General features: G+C 42.2%; 1 protein-coding gene across 5 annotated transcripts in view; it reads right to left on the minus strand.

Moving 5' to 3' along the window:
* Nucleotides 1-23,161, minus strand: part of VTI1A (vesicle transport through interaction with t-SNAREs 1A) — a 350,990-nt gene that overhangs the window by 326,428 nt on the left and 1,401 nt on the right. For all 5 annotated transcript variants that reach the window (XM_019555772.1, XM_019555773.1, XM_019555775.1 and 2 more), the window contains exons 2-3: nt 15,267-15,325; nt 8,412-8,522 (exon numbers count right to left, since the gene is read on the minus strand). In XM_019555772.1, coding sequence (XP_019411317.1) covers nt 8,412-8,522; nt 15,267-15,325 — 170 coding nt within the window. The remainder of the gene's footprint in view (nt 1-8,411; nt 8,523-15,266; nt 15,326-23,161) is intronic.

The following is a 23,161-nucleotide window of genomic DNA, read 5'->3' on the forward strand; positions in this document are numbered from 1 at the left end:
CTTCCATAGCAAGAACCCAAAGGAGGCCACTGGCACAGAAAAGGCCCACGATGCTCAGAAACCTCCCTGCGCATGTGTCCCTCCAGGCATAAGAGCACAAAGGCAAGGAAAAGGCTACACGGCTTCAATAAAATGGGGTTCAGATGGGGTCACGCACACACTTGAAAGAGCTTCTGAGTCCAGCTCTCAACTAGGCTCCTGCAGGAGCCAGATTTCTACAGGACTGGTTATATAGAGACAGCTTGCCCTTTTGCATGGGCCATTTTTGGGCATCCAGAGCTACAGAAAAGATATCTTTAACTTTGTACATAAGCAGAGATGATGCAAAAGTGGAGAGCCCCCTCTACGAACAGTAATAAATCCACTGGACTTTTTTTAGCTAGTAAGTAAAGGGGTAGAGCTCTGGCTGTCACCAGTTAGGTGTCTTCCCCATCTTTAAAGCGATTAAATAAACTTCTCTTCTGGCCAGAGAAGAAAGTGTTTGACAATGACTGAAGAAGATAGGTGACATGCAATGTTAGCCATTAAAGCTCTTAATATGAGGAAACTAACCCATGATTGACCTTTGCAATATGCGCCTCTGAACTGGGCTGAAAATGGTTTAATTACTAGCATAAAATGGACAAAGTCACCTTCAAAAGTGAGACTGTTTGAAATTTCTGAAATCAGCTTGATCCTGCCTGCCCTAGCAATAAAACCAATTTTCCCATAACCTGTGGTGAAGACAGCTTTATTGCTCCTGCAGACACGTTTAACCGATTTCAGAAATTTCAAACTTTGCCCGCAACGGGTCAGTTCTTTTTTTTTTTTTGTTTTAAATCATAGATGGGACCTGTTCAACCAGGTGTTTTTAGTAGCACGTTCAGTTCCAGAACTGCATGCTGCACACATCTGCCTAGCACCAGGTGCCAATATGAGAAAAAGAAAAGGTCTGGCTCAACGTTTCTTAACCTTCTTAGCCTCAAGGCACCCCTCCATATCTTTTTGGCATTTTATAGCTCCCCAGTTGAAAAAAAAACAACCCCAAAACAACTACTGAGCTAGAATCTAAATTCAGAAGAGTTATACAAGCAGGAGCTTGAGGCTAAAAAAAGATGAAAACCACTAACCTAGCTGGTACCACTTACGGGTAGCAGGGGCAGGATTTCAGCCTGTCGTGCCCTGCTCTTTCCACTGTTTGCCCCTTCCCCACCATTAGTCTGCACGCTTCAAGGGCAAAGGCAGACCCCGTTACTGAGGCTGTCCTGCAGGGTCTCACATGCTTACCACCACCCCTGCCACCCCTCCGTCCAGTCACAGGAGTATGGGCGGACCGGAGGATGAGCCAGACTGCAAAGTGCAGCTCCGTCTGTGCGTCTGCCCACCTGCTCAGAGCACAGCATGGTGCTGGGGGCACTGGCAGGGTAGGAAAGGAGGGGGCGGCAGCAGCAGTGGTCCCCAGAAAAGCAACCAGACACCGCTGGAGTGGCTGGGGCAGGAGCCAGGTGAATGCTCTCCTCTCCCCACCATGCACCTCCTTACACAGAGGCCATAGCACCACAGGGTGCCTCACTTAAGATTTCATGGTTCCCTGGCTGAGAATCCCTGGTCTAATCAGCAGTGTACCTAGACTCCTAGCAGCCTCAGGCAAACTTTTGGTATCAGATAATAATAATACTAATAAAAAAATAATTTTCACCATTTTCGGGCCACCTGTCTGGGCCCTGGGCATCCGTCCAGTTTGCCCATGCTTGTGTCCAGCGCTGGGTCTAACAACTTTGCAAACAAATAAAGAACATGGTACCACGTTGTTGCAGCTATACCGACGAATTAATTCTGAACCAGAAATGTGAAAGGGGATGGTCATCCTACATGCATTTGCCAATACCTTAATCCAAAGGTAAAAGGTCCTTTTATTACACCCAAAGCCTTCCAGATACCAGTCAGGATAGGCTAGAAGCAGAGGCTGGAGTGGTTACAAGAAACCAGCATTTTGTAACACAGAATCAACTGGCCCACCTGTGGCTGTATTGCACGTTCTGGATCCAAAGGTGCCTATAACAGTATGACAAAGCTAATTGTAGCTAATAACCATGCTCAAGTGTCCTAGTCCCCACTTATTATCTCCTTACATATTTACAAAGTTACTTGAAAGGAGCCATATTAAGAAAATTCCTACACTGGAAACAACCATAAGATTTTTTTCCCTCTTGTGGTTTCATAAGAAATTTAAAATGACCTACTTCACCATTTGGCTCTGGGAACTTTAAGGACTATTAAAAGCCTATTTTGTGGACTAGTTCTCTTATTTTGTACCTCCATAATAGCTCCTAAAGTCCCAGACTTGGGTCAGGGCCCTTATTGTTGGGCACTGTACAATCATGTACAGAAGTCCCAGCACCAAAGAACTCAAATCAAAGTCAGAACAAGTGACACAGGGAGGGCTGGGGAGATAGAGCCAGCTATATATGCATTTCAAAATATTACAATGGTTTGATCTATACAAACCACTGAAACACATGGGCTAAAATAACTGAACAGTAATTTTAATAGAATATTCGCATATTAAATATTTGGTACAAACTATTTCATAAGCATAAGCAAGAAAAATCACTTTTATTATCGTAAGAAGTACTCTCGTCTTCACTGACTAGCATAATCCATGGGAGCAGGGCTTGTTTTTAATTCCTGCAAGACAAAGGCATGGTTTTGGGACTGCTGACATTTACAACTGTTCATTCGCTATCTCTCCAGAGAAGAGATCTGTACGTGAATCACTGTCCACTACCTTTTTGCTATTCTAGATGAAAATACAACCCACCTAGGAGCCATATCTGGCAACGCGTGACACATTTGGTGCTCAATAGGAAGTAGACTGAGCAACGATGACATGCAATATTCGTTATGTGAAGAGAGTCCCAGGACCGTTTAGCTGATAAGCTCAACTCTGCCACTGAATAGAGAATGTTTTCCAAAAAGTTGAACAATGCTTCCCATCATACATGCAGCCAATACTATAAAACCCACTAGCGAAGGCTATGTACTCTATCGAGTTATACGCACACAGCTGGAGTAGGCCGGTGGAAAGTGTTGAACTGAAAGGCTAAGGGCCTTCCTATATAGGGAAAGCAAAAGTACGTAACACAAGAAATAGTGGAGCAAATAGTGCTGTTTCAATCAGAAGAAAAGTAGGCCAGGGAAAGGCATGGAACTTTTTCCTGTTTGGCTCATGTTTAAACAGCTCCATTTACCACAACTGTTTTTAATGCTGGTGATATACCATTCAGACTTGTGATACAGATATTTTCTAGTAAAAATGGGGTTGCTGCCTACCATAAGAACCAATACCATCTCATTTTATCCTTATACTCTTCATAAGTGTCTGCATCCATCTGTGGTCTCTCATCTTATATTTAGGATTGTATGTGCTTTTGGACCAGGGACCATATTTCCTGTGCATTTATGTCTATTAACAGAACTGTGATCCATGACTGATGCACCTCAAGGCTAGAAAAAATAAAATAAAATGAAAATGATGCATCAACTATTTGTAGGTAGATACAACTTTGGCCGCTACCAACTCAGGACAGGTTTAGGGCAAGGACATACAATCCATTCCTATTGTTATAACTTAAATAATGTAAATTACACCAGAATCCAGAACAAATTATCAAGCAGCAGTGCTCAGGTAGTATCTATGCCAGAGGACTGCATAGTATCTATGCAATCATTACGGGCGGAGGGCCGCTTGTTGAGTTTTGGCAAGCCATTGAGGGCTGCATGATGGGTAGCCAGGGGCAGATAAATATTAATTTTCTGAATTTTTAGGGGCCCTGCAGGCCACATAGAATAACCTGGTGGGCCACATCCAGCCATGGACCACATTTTGCCCACCCTGATCTATGCAGTAGGCTGCTATTACAATATCTTGGCAGTAGGTAGCAAGGAGCAGTAATAGACCTATTTGCCTGGTGCAGATGGCAACTATGGCCTAAGCTGCAGACACATATACACATGCAAGTGTAACAACGCACAGGTATAGCTTTACCTGCAGCTCTTGTGCGGGTAAAGTATACGTTACACCATATTCAAGGAAGTTACACTATTACACGGCTGTATGTTGTTCATTTACATCCTCCCTGTACATATGCCAGTTACCAAAAGTGCAAATATGTTACATACCCATGTCCTTACTTATAAACCCATGCTGAATATCCAAGGCCAACTTGAGATGGCAAAATCTGTCAACCTCTGCTATCCAGTTTTTAAGTCATCGCTGATGAAAAGGGATATCAAACATTTCTGGAGAAAAGTGTTTAATTAAGAACATTTCACTTTATTTTCCAAAGTAGTAACATTGAAAATCACAATCATTGGGAAAAAAAAAAAAAAAAAAAAATACAGGAAAACAAATCTTTTCTTTTCATTGACAGTTTACTCCATGTGATCAACAGCAAAGTCCGTCACTGTCCACTCTTCAGGTGAGTCTCACAGCAACGAGGAAGAGAAATAAAAAATACACAGGCATTTATAAAAGAACAGACACTGGGCTTGGAAAGCTGCTTAAACTGCTTGCATCTGACTACATTTCAAATTAAGCATGTCCCTTTTTAATAAATTATCTGACAACATTAGTCAAGAAAGATTTTCAGCAAAGCAAGAAAAAATAAATAAATAAATAAAAATCGATATGCAACTCCATATTTGGACACAAGATGGTGCCATCACCACAATACTCAAACTGAAAATCCGTCCCAACATACACCACACCTCATAGTTTACATAAAGCATTTGCCGTTGCAGCATTCTGGATTCAGCAGACCCACACATGCTCATCCAGACACTAGGATGTACTTTGACGAGAAAACATTAAAAACTAAGAATTTATCTAAGTTACCACTGTAGGCTTCAACATTTGGTGTGGAAAACGTGACATTTTACTCCAATCATATTAGGAGAGAAGTAGTTAGGTATGTTAATCCGAAGTCAGGAAGAAGGCAGGGCAAGGGCAAGGTAGCATCTCAGCGACCAACTCATTCAGTTCATCTTTATAGTATTAGTTTTTAAGATGCCACCCTTCCCTGCCTTCCAATCATATTGCTAATATATTAATCATGTAAACTCTGCAGTATTTTTATGCGACAACATCTTATACCTATACTCATTTTATATCTATGCGCACTTTTATGCTGTACGCACTTTATTCAATGTGTAAAAACTTCCTTGAAGATGAACAGGACCCTTCTGAGTAAGGTGCTACACAACAAGAGGGTGTCAGGACACAATAGTCGGTGGCTGGAATTTCTTAGGCTGTGAGATTTGATTATTAAAAGCCACACCATCCTCAGCAACCTGTGTTATCCTGACTTGTCTGGTGTGCGTTTTTGTGATAACTTACATTACAGCGCCTCAACTTTATTAGCCCTGTAGGGTCAACACAGACAAAAGGGAATGAGTTAGAGACTACTTCTTCCTGCACTACATACAGGGCCACACCTTATATCTGTGCAAGACAGCAGCACAAGCAGCATTAGGGGCCTATTCTAAATTCCAAACATACCTAGGAGTACCTGGAGGATTAGTCTAATCACAAGATCTTTATTGATGGGGATGCAAAAGGAAAAAATACAAAGATCAACCTAAGATGACACTGAACACATGCTGGCATTTAACCTGAAAGTTGATTACTGAAAATAGAAAAATCAATATCTGAAAAGACCATTATTTAAAAGCTTTTTTTTTTTTCCCCCGCCTCCCCAGGGCACAAATGTTACTAAGTTAAAAATTCACATAGCGAAATATACTTCTGACTTGGCAAACATGACTATTTCTGACCCACGTAATATTGAAAATCAAGTTAAATCCATAGTTCCAGCTTAGCTTCACTTCTTGACATTTTGGCCAAAACAACCCTGGAACAAGGTGACTTGCCACTCAACCCGAGCGCCCTCATCTCTACAAATATAGAGTACTAACAGTCTCCAGAACAGGCATGTCGTCCTCTTGAGTTTTAGAACGGTTGCTGCAATGTTGGTTCCAACAACTGCTTGGATTTATCTTCAGGACTCTGTAAGGCACACGAGGACCCTGGCAGAACAGTTATTTTCATTACAATGTATATAAAATTTAATTTACAGGCCCTTGTTTTAAAGATTTAGATATATGTGCTAACAGAAATGCTTTTGGCTACGCAGTTTAAAAACAACTTCCTTTTCAAATCTGCATTCACACCGTTCTACAGGTAAGCAAGCAACCGAGAAAGGCCATCTTATCTTCAGTTACAAGTGTTGCACTTGAAAAGATGAAACAGAACTCATCAGGAAAGATGCGTCTTGGTTTAAAGTCCTATAGGTTTAAAAAGAAATACAGTTCTCTTAAATGTATTCCTAAAGTGAAGAACTCGCTTCTACCCGTAATCTTTTAAGAAATTAGGAGAAGATTATGGGTATCTGCTCGTAACTGTACCCTGTTTCTTACAGGAACATATTGGTAACCAAAGATACAACAGGATAAAGGGGTTTTCAACTGCATTTATAAAGAATGACGTTTAAATCCAAAAAGCTCATGCCTGCATGCTTCTTTCAGACAAAACAGTGAACTTTTCAAAAAAAAGTCTATATACTGATCCTGTCCCAGAACTGCTAATGATTTTCTTAGATATTTATGCCCAGCAGTAAAAATGAACACACTTTAAGCAGCACTTAAATCTCCAAAGGATTATCTGCTATAGGCTATAAGATAATTGCTGATAACATAGTTACACCATAGTCAAGATAATTTTCACTACAAGGCAGAAGAGGAGGTTCCATTCAGTATCAATATGCAGCTTTCTACCTCCAGCTATCAGAGTAGCTCAACCCCGGCCCTTCAAAAAATAAAACAAAACAAAAAAAAAACAACCAGAAAGCCCAAATACTTGCATTATTTTTCTCTCTTCTCCCCTCCTGAATTTATAGCTGAACCATTACTATATATGCTCTCCAAAAAGTTTACATGTGGATACAGAGCAAGCCAGATAATCATAATCATCTGAAAACTGGAGCCTGAATACGCATGCTTGTGAACTTAGCTATAATGGCATGGCACTGCAACACTATTGAAGCATTCAGCCGTTTTCTCAAAGATTCCCAGATATATCCGATACTTTTTTCATCCCCAGTCTACAAGCTTCCCTCCCCTTTCTTTCCTTGCTCCTTCTCTTGAATACCCTGCTTGCTTTCTTCATTTTAATCTGTTTTCCTTGTCTCCCTACATTGTTTGCTCCTCTATATGCTTTCCCCATCCCATTTCACTCATATTCCCAAACATCCTCATTCCTTTTCTTCCCACATGCCATTTGCTTCTTCTATGAAAAAAGACTGAAGTCTATTTTCACTAGCCCCTCTGCCACTCTCACCCAGTTCTAATTTCACCCATTCCTGCTACCTACAATTTGCCTTATCTTGGCTTCTTAGGAAGAAGGACAAGAAGTTTCCACTGAGAAACAGAGAAGTTTAGGAATCTACCCAAGAAGGTCTATAATGCCCACCCCCTGACAAAAAGTTTCTTGGATGCTGCTGTTCATAACTAGAAAAGCACAATGGAGCTTCTCCCATAAGGTCACATGCATTACTTACACAGAAGGGAAACAGCCAGGATGCTCAGAGCAATCAGTGAGCACTTTTAGAAGAAGCAATTGTATTAGTGTGCAAATCTGTTACTCTGAAACAGGGAACAAGAGAAAGAGTGGCTTGAGGCTGTAAGAAGTACCCACACAGGAGAACCTTGCGAAATCTGGCCCCGAGTGGCAGAATGCCATTGTGTAAAACAGCCAGGGAGGATCCAAATACAGTGGAAAAGCAGTCACAGACAGCAAGTGACAGTGTATGAGAGACGTATTTCATATGAAAAGCGCAGTTTGTTTCTGGTCATAATGCACTTCACATAATCCACCTCATTTTTATGAAGTTCGAAATTTTATAAAATTTAAGTGACCTCCACATGGTACATTTACACTGGTAGACCTACAAAGCTAATCTCAATGCTGTGTGGTAAGAGAGGGTGCATTTTTTGGAGGCTGACAGTGTTCATGACCCGGGAAGTGTCTAACAATACAAGACGGATGTAGATGCAGTGGTAGACGCCAGAGAGCTGCAGGGTTTTATTGGAACTACACCCTTCCAAACTGGGAATTAGCAATGCTCTTCTTTAAGTGGGAATTTGTCTTGCCTAAAAGAGTTTTCCACTCATCCACAAATGCAACGAAATACATACAGAAGTGGTATATTACACTAATTAAGAATATCACGTCTCTCTTCTCCTCTTGAAAGTCATCCATTTCCCTCACACAGGAGTAATGGAAGGGGAACATAGCTATTTCCCCTCTAAAACATGGTTATGTTCTGGTTTTTCTTCCTAAATGCTATCTTACATCTTATGATAAATGAACTCACGAAATCGGCTTCAAGTTTTCCCATTTCTTGCTTGTAGCTCCTCATTCTGCTACTATACATTCCTCGGCTTTGAGGCGGGATCTCTCGAACTTCAAGCTCCATCTGTTCGAGCTAGCAATTGAAAACAGGAAAGAAACGTGAATGTTTACTTGATGTCTTCAAATGCATTTTGCCAAGGTGAAATTTAAGATATCCACAAACACCCAAAAAACCCCCAACCAAACAAAAAAACCCCACAAAAATCCCCCACAAAACTTTTGTCTGCCCCCTTCCCCCACTTTTTTATGCTATAGTGCCAGAGTAGGGAAATGAGTTAGGAGAGAGATGCTGCAAAACTAACATGTTTTTAAGGCACTTTGGGGACCCTTGGATTAAAAAAAAAGGCATGGCATACTACAAATACGAACTAGAATTATTTTTTAGAACTGCCATTGGCTATTATATTCAATAAATATGTACTTTGCTACATTTAGCAGACAGAGCTTGCTGTGTCTAAAAGTTGGGTTCCAAAAACCTATGCTAAAGCACCTCACTAAATTTCAGAGGTGCAGAATTTCATTGAAAACCCAGGACTGTTCAGCACTTCTTAAACAGCAGGTGGCCGCAGGCTCAAATCACAGCTGAACTAGGTGCTAGTTCTGTCTAGCCGCATAGACTCCTTAAGAGAAGGCTCTCAGTTGAAGCATCTTGTTTTGCCATGAAAAATCCTTACCTGAATTTAAAAACACTTCTCAAGTTTACTTTTATAAGATAAAAAGAACTTTTCGCAATGGTTGCTGCAGGCACCCTAGACAATATTTACTTGCTTCCCACTGATCTCAGCTGTAGAAGTATTGCATGGGAATAGAAATGCCTTTCAGTTAGGATCCCAAGCTATTAGTTGCAGGTTTCTACGAGATGCAGTTTTTCATTTATACATAAGCTTATTTACACTTTGATATTTCAGCCTCAGACCACAGTAAAGACACCCAATATCCTGATTTACTCGGTGGACTTGGAACACTCATGGAACGTATTCGGGTAAATAATTGGGCTCCTGCGGGCAAAAGGATCGGGCCTCACATTGCCTGGGGAGCCCGATCATGACCTATTCAGATTATAGATGACATTACTTAACAGGAAACTACGCAACACGGTTTCACACAATGGCTTTTTGTTCCTTTTCAAAATGCTTTCCAAAACAAAGCTGGCTTAGTTTTAAGGGCTTGTACTGCACCAATTTATTTTCAATCCATTTGATCTCCATAAATATGGAAAGCTATTGATCTCTTAGAAGTACAGAGCCATACTTTCCCTTACTGCCTGCAGTTCCAGAACATGAGAGAATTCTAACTGCTCATTTTTTAAGTAAAAAATTAAACAGTCTTTCCGAGGAACGTAGAATTTATCATGCAGGATCAACTCACTGGTCAATGCAGTCCTGTACCTTCACTCCAGCAGTGGTCAATGCCAAACAGTCTAAGCTAGATGAAGGGGAAAATACCCACCGTGCATTTAGATATGCACAGTACAAGCACTTGGAGTCCGAGCTCCATTCCACCCAGATAGTTATCATCCTTGCTATCCTGAGGGCAGACGAGCATATTTTTATGCCCAGGCTGGTAAATTTGTGATTATCATGCAAAAACAGAGCAGCAGAGGTACTACAGCTGAGGAAGCGGATTCTTTTCTATAGCTAATTACCCTTTGCCCCGCTTACATGATTAGAAATAGTAATAGTTATAAAGTCATATTTCTGTGTCGCAGGTGAGCAGAGCAAGATGGGAACCTGTTCTTTTTTTTTTTTTTTTGGTAAATTGTGGAAAGGAAATTGTGGGGTCAGCAAAGTAACTTGCCCCATTAGTTTTCTATTCTAATGCAATGGAAACCAAATTTAAAAAAAAACAGATTATATTAAACTAGGAAGTACACTTTCAGTTTAGCAGCCCCAGACTGTGGTTTCCAACCATTTGCAGAGTGACAGTAGTGTGGTCTGCTATGTCCGAATACAAGAACATACAATAAGCTTAGAGCAGGGGTACCCCATGGCCTGTGGGCCAAATCTGGTACCTGGTGTCATATGATCTGACCCTCAGGGCTCCCCATATGTCCATAAAATTTGGCATCAGGGAAGAGGTGCCACCACTCCCCTAATACCAAATTTTTGGACCCATTGGGAGCCCTGCAGGCTGGATAGCATGGCCCTGCATGCTGTAATCAGGCACGCAGCATGGTGAAGGGCCTGAACCTGCGCGAGCAGTGCCCAATATGGCCTGAGGACTGGCCCCACGTTATTTGTCTGGGCTGCAAGGCCAGAAATCTGAGCACTACTGATTTGGACAATTTGAAAACAGCTCTTTAGTTTAAATCCTTTTCAATTTAGTCCATCCTCTAAGAACAAGGCCAAGAAATAAGATACCACATTCCCTTAAATAAAACAAACACTATTCCACCTTCAAACCATCAGCTCGAAACTGCAGTGTGCAGCATATGCAATAAATAGGGCAAAAGCAGGTTCTGCTGGTTATGGACAAATGTGAAAGTCAAGTCTGCATACAGCTCACATGGAGCAGAAAAATGACCAGGCTTGGCTCCCTAGCTCTCCTCCTTAGTGACTTACTACAAAGAATTTTTTTTTTCTCTTCCTTCTCTCAAAACAAAGGTGTGACTTATACCCCAGGTTGTGTTATATGTGAGAAAATATGGCAATACCATAGAAAACAAGCCTCTCCATTTCTGCCACAAATTTTAAACTATAAGCTGTGATTATATATTTTTAGATCCTTAAAAAAAAAAAGTCTATAAAAGAGAACAATAAAGGGCACAATTAGTAAAGTGGGCCAATATACCCTTGTTTCTCTCATAGCGCTAAGAAGTTCAGTCTCTCTTAAGAAAGAATTTAGCACACACTGAAAAGACACAGAAATAAATATAAGAATTTCTGGGGAAGAAATTAAATGATCCACGAAGGACAGAGTTACCAAGTTTACAGGTAAAAACAAAAAAAAACAAAAACAAAAATGCACAAACATCAGTATATCTAGTATCAAAACATTCTCCCACTGAATTTATCATGATTTTAATACTAGAACCTAATAAGATAACGTATAATAATCAAACATATAACAAATAGCAGCATACAATATGCAAGAATGCATTCTGGTGTGTATGTGCCTGTCTCCTATATAACAAGCATCCTTCCACTGGATGGAAGTGCAAATCAGATCAAGTATGTGATCCTGTTGCCCTCTTGTGACTGCAGTTTGCAGGAGATGGCACCCCAATATTCAAACAGCCATGAATGTTTCAGACGTAACAACACCCGAGTGTCAAACAATGTCAAAAAATGCATGAACGATGTTGGGTGCAGGGCAATCTGCTCTTTTTAGCTATTTGCAACTGCCTAGCTAAAAATTAATACAATCAAGAATCCTGAATTGCTTCCTCCTCTTACAAGTGATTTTCCTCATGTTGGAGTATGGACTAAAAAGGATGTTGGAACCCCCGCAGTATGGTTCAACAAAGGCTTTTTGGATTATTGGTGGAAAACTAGAAACAGTCAAATCCGATTGGTATCCCATTAACATCCTTCCACGTTCTTGTAAGAGAAGATGGGTAATGCTCAAGTTCATCCAGACACTCATTTCAAAAGAAACCCATTTAGCATCCTCTGTGATGATCCACATTAAATATTTTGTACTCATTAAACGCATGAATTCCTGCTCAGGTCCCTCACTATCCTTTTCATTTCGAATTGCCATGATCAGCAGATCATTCCTTTATGACATTTATTCTGTAAGACAGAAACATGTAGCCAACACCATCCCTTTGTTAGGAGAGAAACAAAAGGTTCCCTGTGCAAAAAGGTGAAATTTCTTGTCCATTACTAAAAGGTTCCAGAAGAGATTCAGAGGCCTATAGCCCAGTCTCCCTTGTATCTGCACTGACATACAAAAAACCACCAAAATCAAAACCACCCGTTTATGAAAAAAATCTATTTCCAGCATTCTATATAACGTCTGTGAACTGCAATATTTAAAAGACTCTAAAGACCCATTGTGAAAATACTACATATTTTAAACAGGATGTGTCTATAACCAAAGTCTAAAAACCATCCATCCAACAAACACTTAGAGACTTTACTTTGGCAGAGTCAAAGATGTGCCCTTTGTGAAATCACCCATCGTGTGTCCCACTTTTTTTTCCCCCCCCCTCCCGGACCAAAATACACCTTTGCACTTCAGAAAGGCAACTTGTACTTAGATATTAGGACACTTACTTGTCAAAAATCTGACAACTTTTCTCTCTCTGAAAGCACGCATGCCACCCAAATAGCATTCGGATATTACTACAGAGGAGATGCTAGGATCAGAACATTTTTCTTGAGGTCTAATTCTTCATAGGACCATCTAGAAGGCTGAAAGATGTTATATATCCAAAAAACAATTTATTCAGCCAGCTGACATTAGGCATCATAACTAACTCATCCGTGTGCTGCCAACCAAACCTACTACCATAGAAGAAACAAGATGAAGTGAATTAAATAGGGAAGTGTGACGGTGCCTCAAACCTAGACTACAACTGAGCAAATCTGTGCATCAAAACTAAAAATGATAGTGATTTAGAACAAGGGTTTCTTTTGTTTCTTATTATTGCCCTTAGTTTAAAAGGAGACCCTTTTAGTCAGTTCTGTTAGTAGTGGTTTTTATTCAAATTAATTTTTAAACCTAAGCCTTGACATTAATCACCAACTTGTTAGATAATTGCTTAAAACCAATAATTGTGTTAAGCACCTGTCTAGTAGCGTTAGCAACGAGATCTAAAACCCAAAAGCATAAAAGAAAATGGAAATACATGAAATGAAGATCATCATCATTAGGGTGAAAATGTTCAAGCAGGACTCTCTTTTTAATCTTAAGAAAGGTCATCCAAATTTGTATTTATTATGACATAAGAAGAAAAATAATGAGCCATTAAGTCAATTCCTGCTCATTCCAGCCCTCCCAATAATAGAGGATTACTTTGAACACAAAGCCAGTATTTGACACATTTCTCAATAAGAAACCCGTAATGTTTCCCTGCATCACTGAATGCCGCCTTTGTCAAGTGGCAGCAGCGAAGGGAAGAAAGAATGTCAGTCTACATCCTCACACTGTTCCAACAGTTAGAGTATCAAAGCATCTTCCAATCATTAATTTATTTTCAGAACACCCTTGTGAGGCAGGGGAATAATGATCTCCCCATTTCAAAATGAGGATGCCAGGAGAGATTAGGAAGCTTGAAGATGGTCACACAGAAAGCCTGGAGCAAAGAACTCAAGTTTCCTGGCTCCCAGTTTGGTGCCCTTATTCACAACCAGCCGATACAAGCAGAAGGCACGGGAGTGTTTGACACTTATCTTATGCCGGTTGCAGGGCAGCAGCAACAGCTTGACTCCACTGCGGTGGTGTAGCTCTCCTGGCAACGCTTTACTAAGCTTAGGAGTCAGAATCCACTGCGATGTTCATTGCATGGGAACATCCAACTTCAACGGGAACTATACTTTGCCTCTCATTCTCTCCTCGGCCACAGGTTCAATTCCTATTGAACTACTGCATGGCTCCTTAAATCACGGTTCCTTCAAACCAACAGGAACCAGAAAAAGCTGATGCTCTCAGAATTTGTAAACACACATGTGCTTATATTTAATCATTCAGTAAGGTTCTTCCACAGAATAACAGGATTCAGCAGAGAAGTTTAGCAAGCATACTGGGGAAAATGAGCAAGGAGCTGCTCTGACTTTGCACTAGCTCAAGAATTTTTAGTATAAAGGACCAAGTTCTGCGACTGAATGAAAGCACTGGCCTTCCACGAAGATCAGCGAGAACCACGCTACAGAACGACACTACAAAATTGCACGTAATCAGCCGAACCTAGCGATTACCAGCATAATGCACGTGCAATAAAAGACACATACATCTGTTGATATGTCCTGTGCCTCCCACGCAAAGTCCACAAATGAAAGTTCTCTCATCATGCTACAGGAGAAAGTTTCAGGGCTTGAAGGCTGAGATCCCATCCCACACTTTGATCTCAGTTTACAAGAAGAAAAAAAAATGCACTCTGGTACCTTCCATCCACAGATCCCAGAATGTAGTTCCAAAAGGTATTTTTTAAATCCACACTAATGAAATAGAAAGTTCCCCACCTTGCATAATTTCCTGAAGGGAAAATATGACAGGCTATTTGTTTGAATGCACAGATCTGAAATCCTGTGCATATTCTAAATACATCTGGATATATGCTGCCTTTTTTACTTCATACTGTAGCTTTTGTGCATTTCATTCTTACTCTTAAATGATCTGTCATCATAAGAAATATGCCTGTTGAAAATAAGTAATAAAAAGGCAAAACTGCTGGTTGAACAGTGGGATCTCTTTGCTTTGAACAATGTTCTTCCAGGATCAGCGTCTAGTGCTACCACCCAGCCTGTGCGCGACTGCAGGCAACTCATTTTACAACTATATGCCTTAGTTTCCACAGCTTTTAGATGGCAGAGGATACTTATATTCCACAAGGGTATTCAGTAACTTAATTTAATTATGGCTTGTGGAGCAATGCCAGATCTTCCACAGAAATAGTACTAAAATTGTGCAAGGATTGTTTTCAGGTTTCTGCAGAAAGAGTGATAAAAATACACCTCAAAGCCTGTTGCAGTCTGCTGCAAAGCTACTGGTCTTATGATCAGAAAGTTCGATAAGTATTTCCTGCCTGCAAGACCTGCATGGCTCTTTACAGGGCATTACTGAATATATGTTAAATTGTTCATTAATGGTACTTCCATTTATCTCTTCTAGAGGAATTTGCATAAAATACAGGGGAAGTTCTTTGACATACCAGCTCTCTTGCTTCTTCCAGCTGTTTCTCCACATTTGCAATCAGCTGCTTCTTCTCATCTAAAACAGAGCAATGAAAATAACTAATTTTGCACTTGCCTCTAAAGAAAGAGAAGTCAGTTACACCATTTTCAAATGAAATGCGTATTTGTTAGTTCTGATTTTCAGATAAGGAATTGGGTTTGTATGAAAATTAGCACAAGCTATGACACCCACAATATCTATTCCTTAAAAATTTGAGATGGCAAGTTATGCAGATGGCTCCATCTCGTGAGCAGAGGTTGTGAGAGGCAGACATTTACAATTGTTATCAATGCCATCTTTCGCTTCACCAGAATGTGTGTAGCGACATGGAAAGGCACACGTTTATGTCCAAATGAGAAAAGTTGCTGGACATAACCTAAGCTCTTGGAAAAACAAGTCCATGACCATATGCGCTACAAGCTACAGAGCTCTCTTTCATGTACATATACATCCCTGAGCCAGAACTAGAGTCCAGGCCCTTCAAGAAAAGGATAAAGAGCTTGTGCTGCAGGAGCTAAGGAAGGGATTCCTCTTAGTGGCAGTACAGTACTAATAAATCCATTATTCTGCGAGAGGGTCAGCCACTACACAGCAACATGATGTGCGACTTCACGTAATGTTTGATGTTCTGGCTTTATGACTGTACAACATAAAAATAAAGTTGGTGAGCTATGGAACGGACAGACAAATAAAGATAAAGCACGTGCACTGATTCAGTTGCATTGTAGGCAAAAAAAACCCATAAAGAATACACCAGGTAAAGGTACTTAGATGTGGCATTTTGGTTGCCTTCATCTAAAGGTACTTAGGACCACAGGTTACAGAGGGCCCACCAGCAGGAGAGCCGATATGATCGGGTTCACTGGCCAGAACCGTGGGCTCAGTTGGCACAGAGAAAGCAGTTGAGGTTTTGGGTTTTTTTTAAATTGAGACAAAGATGGTGGTAGGACAGCAGGAGTGTGTCAAAGAAACACATTGGTAACTCACAAACAGTCCGCACTGTCATCACATGCATGGCCTATACACCTATTTACATAGAAACAGCAAAAGATGGCAAAAGAAGTCAGACTGACTGAGGATGCCCCTGGTTAATAAATTATGGAAGTCAAGACAAGTTAACAATGAGACAAAAATCCATAAGTACTACATTACAGCCACAGTTATAGCTTCTTGTTAACAGGTGGCTTTCATCAAATACCTTACTGTAGAATTTAAAAAATACCATTATCAAATAAAAAGCCTAACTACTGAAAAATGTTATAGTTAGTTTGCTAAGACCCTTAAACCTTTATCACTAATTTAGGAGAGTATACAGTACTTATTTCCCCCAAGATTATCTTAATTTGAAGCAGAAGTTGCAATTTTATAGAATCAGACAACAAGCAGAGGAACAGAGTGACCTGCTGACATAATTTCAGTGGTTTAAACTGGCAGGATAGAATACAATCATTTTAAAGTTATCATTTTAAATCTGGGAAATTTAAAAAAAAAAAAAAAAAAAAAAAAAAGCACATCAAAAAACTTATTTCCAAAAGTTGGTCAGAGTTGTTAACAAGACAAATTAGCTTGTACAACATTTTACTCCCATCTTATTTTGCCCTCTGAGGTTTTTATATTGCATCTAGCCCCATAAAACACAGATAAAAACAGAGCTGCCTGACTGTAAGGTCAGGAAAACAATGCAGCACTGATTCACACACAGGAGATTTCCTGCACAAGTTCAATGGCTTTAATTTAAAAAAGCAACACACACAGCTGAATCCTGCCAAAGATGAATGATTACTACCCCCATAGCTACCAATCTGTACTTGGATTTTTCAAGTCCTGAAACATAATTCATCCAACAACACATGAAGAAAGCAAGTATTTCCTTCTCTTATTTGCCACATACCCTCAGAAGCAGAGGCTGAATGACTTCACTTCTCTCATGGTATGTGGCCCCTGGCAGATGTGCAAGGGAAGGTGCGATGGTATCTGATGAGAGATCCCCACAATTGTGCCAAAGATGCAACGCAAGAGGTGCGATTGTGAGATCCAGCATCAGATTCAATCACACTTTATTGCCAGTGCAGGGGAAGCCTAGGATCATGATCCCCCTGCACCAGCAAGTAGCAGGGTACGCTTGATGGCATGATAGGAACCCACCAAAAAATTGTTATACATTTTTTGTATAATAACTTTGCAGTTTATTCCTTGTTTTATCATGTCATTAATTGCATTAATGTGTGACCAGGCAACAACTTAAGATGCAATTAACTGGTTAACTACATCTTAAATGTTACATGTGCCAGGAGCCTGTGGTATGGCACAGAATAAGCAAGAATGGTGTACTCCACTTATATACGTACCGGAGAAGTGAATAACTCTTTTAAGTGCCTAGCGCACCCAGTGGGTTCCCCATTGCTTATATCAGAGGTTCCTGGTACCGGGCCACGAAGGGTTGCCTGCCGGTCCACAGGAGGGTCAGCTGCCAGACCAGAAGTATGCCATTTTATACTGAAAATAAAGAAGTGTTGGCTGGTGGTCCGCAGTACGCTGGTCATTTCCAATCTGCAGCATGCTAGTCCACAGTTTGCCGGTCCGCGGTCACTTCCAGTCCGCAGTTTGCTGGTCCGCAGTCTAAAAAGGTTGGGAACCACTGGCTTACATGGTAACAGACTCCAGGTTTCTGCCTACTAGTAAACCACATAAACTGCTTAAGAATAGGACATCCTTCAGACACACTGTAAACACTAACTTACTTATGTTTTGGTGAACTGCATAATAACAGGAACGGCATCGGCCTACTTTGTAACTAAATTGCACTCACTTTAATTGTGCCAGAAAGCACGAAAGGGAAGCAGGCCTAACATCCGCTAGCATTGCTTATGGCATGGCCAGTACTGTGGTATTAGCAGGCCTGCCACTGAATAACATGTCTCATTTTGGGGGGATTCCAAAAGCCAGAGAGTCACGAAATCAGACAGTTGTAAAGGACCTCAAAGTTTCACTGCTCCAACGCCGTGTGTGAATGCAGGCATGCTGCTCCTGAACTGTTACTACTGAATGCTTGCATAGCCTCTTCTCGAAAGCCTGCCATAAAAGAAATTGTACAGTTTCCCTGGGCAGCTTATCCCAATGTCTCACTGCTCTGAGAGTAAAGAAGGTTTTCCTGAAATCTTATCTAATCTGCTCAACTGTTGTTCTCCCTCTTCTTGATAACAGGTCTCAAATGTTTGAAAGATTGCTATTACGTCCTTAACCTCCTTTTCTTCAAGTTACCTAGCTCTCTCATCCTTTCCTCATACAACTTCCCTTCCACCCCCTTAGCATTTTGCTTGCCCACATCTGGATCCTCTCCAGCTTTTCAACATCCGTCTTAAAAACGTGGAGCCCAGAACTGGACATGGTGCTCCGAGGCCTAACCAGTGCCAAGGTCGGTAGTACTATCACACTACTCCTGTTGATGCAGCCCGTAATTATATTGGCTGCTTTTTTCAGTTGCATCACACTGCTGCCTCAAGCTGAGTCTGTAATACACCCAAGCCTCCAAAACCAGTCTCAGTAATGCTACTGGCCAGCCAGGTATCTCCCATTCTGTATTTGTGAATTTGGTTATTCTCCCCTAGTTGGAGCACCTTCCATTTGCCAATGCTGAACTTCTCCCTCTCAGCCCCACTTGGGTTGCCAGACCCCTCAGTCTCTCCTCCGGCCCCTCAGACCTCTCAGTCTCACACAACCGCTCCCTGGGCTACCAGGCCCCTCGGTCTCCCTCCCAGGGCTGCTAACCCCTTTTGGTCCTTCATCCTGGACCCTTTTAGTTCTCCACTTATAGTACATCTTCTCCAACACAGCCCCTTCCTCCTCTGAGCTCACCCAGACTTCTGAATAGCACCTTCCCACTCTGTCCCACTCACTGGCTTCACTCACTTGGTCTCCCCAACACTCGGCCCCTTTCTCAGGGCTCATCTGGCCACGCAGTAGGCTCACAGACTCTCAGCCTCTCTCCCAGGCTTGTCTGGCCTCTTACTCAGCCCCTGTGACTTCAGCCCCTCTCTCTCTGGGCTCATCCAGCCTCTCAAGAGGCCCCTGTGCTCTCGGCCCCCTTCTCAGGGCTCTGGATTCCCACACCGGGTCCTCCAGGAAGCTCTTCCATCCCCTTAATTTCTACCCAAACCTCCAGTTGTCATTCTCCTTGCTAGCATTTAGGAACAGCAGCCTTCCTGCTTTTCTTTTTTTTTTTTTTGCACCGTTTCTGGAAGCACTGGTATACCAGGCCGATGCATGGAGTGGATGGAGCAAGCTCCAGTTCTACCACCCAACACCAAAAAAACTGCTCAATATAGACCTCCTCTGGAGGACATATTAGGGACAACCACCTGCCCTGGGGAGCCCACCTACGAGGTCACAGAGCTGGGTGATGTTCCTTTACCAGCTCCCAAGATGCTACTGCCAGCCCTACTCTCAGGGTCTGAGCTTATCCCGTCTAAACCCAGCCCTCCTCCAAATCAGGCAACTCCCTGGATGAGGCCTAATCTCACCTGCCAGACCCCTGGGTCAGCTGGCTCTGCAATGAGCCCTGACCCCCACCTGCCCTGGGGCTCAGTAGGCTGCCTGACCTCTTCAAGGGCCCAGCACTTTAAGTGCCTTGCCACAGCATTATGTACAAGCTTGCTTGGGGAGCTCCAAATTCCAACGTGCAAACATTAATAAACATGTTCAATAAACCAAACCAATAATTGAGTCAAGTATGTATCCACCTTATAGTAATTATGTCTAGCCTACAATTTTCCAGTTTGCTTAGAAGAGTGTCAGGCAGAACTATATCAAGAATATATCTATCTAAATCCCATGTGTACTATGTCCACTGCATTCCCTTCATCCATCCAGCTAATTATTTTGTCAAACAGATCAAGTTGGGTGAGCATGATTTATTCCTAACAAATTTATGGTGGCTTCCAGGGATCAGTTTTTTGTCTTCTGGATGTTTACTTTTGCTCCAGTAATTTCCCAGGTACTGAAGTCAGCCTGACCCACCTATAATTCTCTGGGTCCCTCTCACCCCTCCACCTCCCTTCCCACTTGATTTTTAAGGCTGACTTTACACTAGACCTTTTCCAGTCCTCTGGAATCTCACCCATCTTCCATGACTTTGTAAATATTATTGCCAGTGGATCTGGGATACTATTAGCCATTCCTTTCAGCACCCTGGGATGATTTTCATCACACCCTGCCAACTTACATTCATTCAGGTTGATCAAAAGCTCTCTGCCATGCTCTTCAATTATCAAGATCCTCAGCCTTTCCCCTTCTTTTTCTACATTATCTTTATTAGCTGTCTGGTTCCAACTTATTTTTTCTGTGAAGACCAAAGCAATGTAGACATTAAACAGCTCTGCCTCCTTTGTGGGTTCTGCTAATAGCTCACCCTGGCATTTAAGCAGTGGACCCACAGTTTCCTTGGTCTTCTCTGCCCCGTCCAACACATTTATAGGACCTTTCCCCTTGTCATTGGCTTCCCTTATCAACTCATTTTTCACCTTTGCTTTCCTGACCTTCTCCCTGCAATTTCTTGTTATTTCTTGGCATGCTCCTTAGTGATTCACCACTCTTAGCACTGTCTGTAATTTCTCTATTAGACTCCAAGGCATTTAAGAAGCTCTTTGTATCACCTGCCATTTCTCTTATGTTTCCCACGATGTCGGAATACCTTCTTGTTGTGTGTCCAATTCTATCCCATTTAAAAAGTGTCAGCCCTTCAGGACCCCTTTATTCTTCAATCTATTCATGGGACCGTACCTACTAGCCATTTCGAAGCAGATATTACAAGCCCTGAAAATGGGGGAATCCCATCAGTGCTCTGTGTACTAATGAGCATTGCTTATGTTGTTTGGGTAAGTGTATTGCCCTTTTCAGTCCCAAGGTTATGCACTTAAATACAGTACGCTATCCTAGGACCCAGAGAAAAGAAAGGTGTTGTTTATATGCAACACTCTTATCACCTAAAAGCTAGAGCTCTAGGAAAAGGATATAAGCACTGTTTTTAAAAAGGGGACATTGGCTAACAATCAAAACTGGTAGACATGTTATTGTTATTCAAACCCAAAGACTGACAGCTTCCATCAAGGAATAAACAGAACAAATAAAGCCAACCTGTCAAGCCCTAAATACCTATGTCCCAATTCAGGAGAAATTCTGGGATTTTCCCCTATATTTTTCTTAACAGAAGAAACAACTTCTTCATGAGGGTTATTGTTTTCCTCCTCATTGCTTGTGAAATACCAGAGCCTTTGTTCCAGCTCCTGCTGAGCCACAATATGATTGTTTGTTGTGTCACCCCTATGAAATCAACAACAGTGTCAGGCCCCTACATTCACCAAATACTCGAGCTGAAAAAAGTTCCCAACGAGCTTTCCTATTCTGCTCAACATGAAGCTTAATACAAGTCTATCTCCTAGAGAAGAACCAAGGAAACCAGGTGTTCAGGGGATCTGTCATATACAAGTGCAGGATGGGCAAAATATAGCCTAAGGGCCAAACCCAGCCCACCAACTGACTGCATCCAGCCTGCAAGTGGGCCACCACAAACTCATGGGATCCAGCCTGCAGGCAGCTGGCAGCTCCGACTCCGGCTGCAGCTGCGGCTCTCTCTGCCGCGCTGGTCAGGCAAGCGGGACTGTTTCCACCCAGTGCTGGTGTGGGGGCATCAACCATGGACCTAGGCGGACACCTCAATTCCAACCTGGAACCTGTCAGCCATGTCCACAGCCAAGGCTGGTGCCAGGTGACCCTTTAACCGTCTCTGACCCCATACCGATTTATCAACATCTGTTCTGAACTGACTACTAGAACTGGACCCAGTGTTTCAGCATCAGTTACAACAGCATCCAACAAAGAAGTGGTATACAGGCAGTCCTCGACTTACAACGTTTCGAGTTACAACGCTTTGCACTTACATCGACACCGCATTTCAACTTCCTGACGTCAGTTTTGTCTTCAAGATGCTTGATCTGACGCCACACCACGCCAGCGAACAAGTTCGCTGTGTCACCCACCTCCCTGGAGAACATGTCCAAACATCCTTGGACACTTTCTTTAAGAAAGCAGACGAGACTCCAGAAAAACCTGCAGCCAAGACTCCTGAGAAGACTCCAGGCACAAACCCTTCAAAAAGTCCAACCAAGAGCCCTTCAAAAAGTCCAGCCAAGTCACCCCAAAGAAGTCCCTCCGTAGTTTCATAGATTATTAGGGGCTGGAAGGGACCTCGCACATCATTGGGTCCAGCCCCCCAGCACTAGGCAGGAAGACAACTAGGGTTAGGTCACCCCAGCAAGGTGACTGTCCAGTCTCCTCTTGAAAACCTCCAGGGTAGGTGACTGCACCACTTCTGCAGGGAGTTTATTCCACATCCTGACTGTGGAGGAGTTTTTCCTGGTATTAAGCCTGAAGCGGCTTTCCAGGAGTTGGTCTTTCCTGGGGGTGCCCTGGTGAACAGTTGTTCTCCGAGCTCCTGATGCATTCGTCTGATACAGCAGTCAGCCGCTACCAAGTCCCCTCTCAACCTTCGCTATAGGCTAAAGAGTCCCAGGTCCCTCAGCCTCTCCTTGTACGGCTTATCTTGCAAGTCCCGGATCATATAGGTAAGGCCAGCCGTACCTTGTCATACATCCACAAATGCATCTCGAGCAGGTCCAAAGAGGTGATCCTCCCCCTCTCTGCGGCACTGGTCAGGCTGCAACTGGAGTACTGCATCCGGTTCTGGGTGCCGCACTTCAGGAGGGATGTGGACAGCATTGAGAGGGTCCAGAGAAGGAAGGCTGAGGGGGGATCTAGTGGCCTGTTATAAACTAGTCAGAGGGGACCAGCAGGCATTGGGGGATTCACTGTTCCCCC

The sequence above is a fragment of the Crocodylus porosus genome, unplaced genomic scaffold, assembly GCF_001723895.1.
Source record: "Crocodylus porosus isolate Cpor-Errol unplaced genomic scaffold, CroPor_comp1, whole genome shotgun sequence".
Classification (NCBI taxonomy): Eukaryota; Metazoa; Chordata; order Crocodylia; family Crocodylidae; genus Crocodylus; species Crocodylus porosus.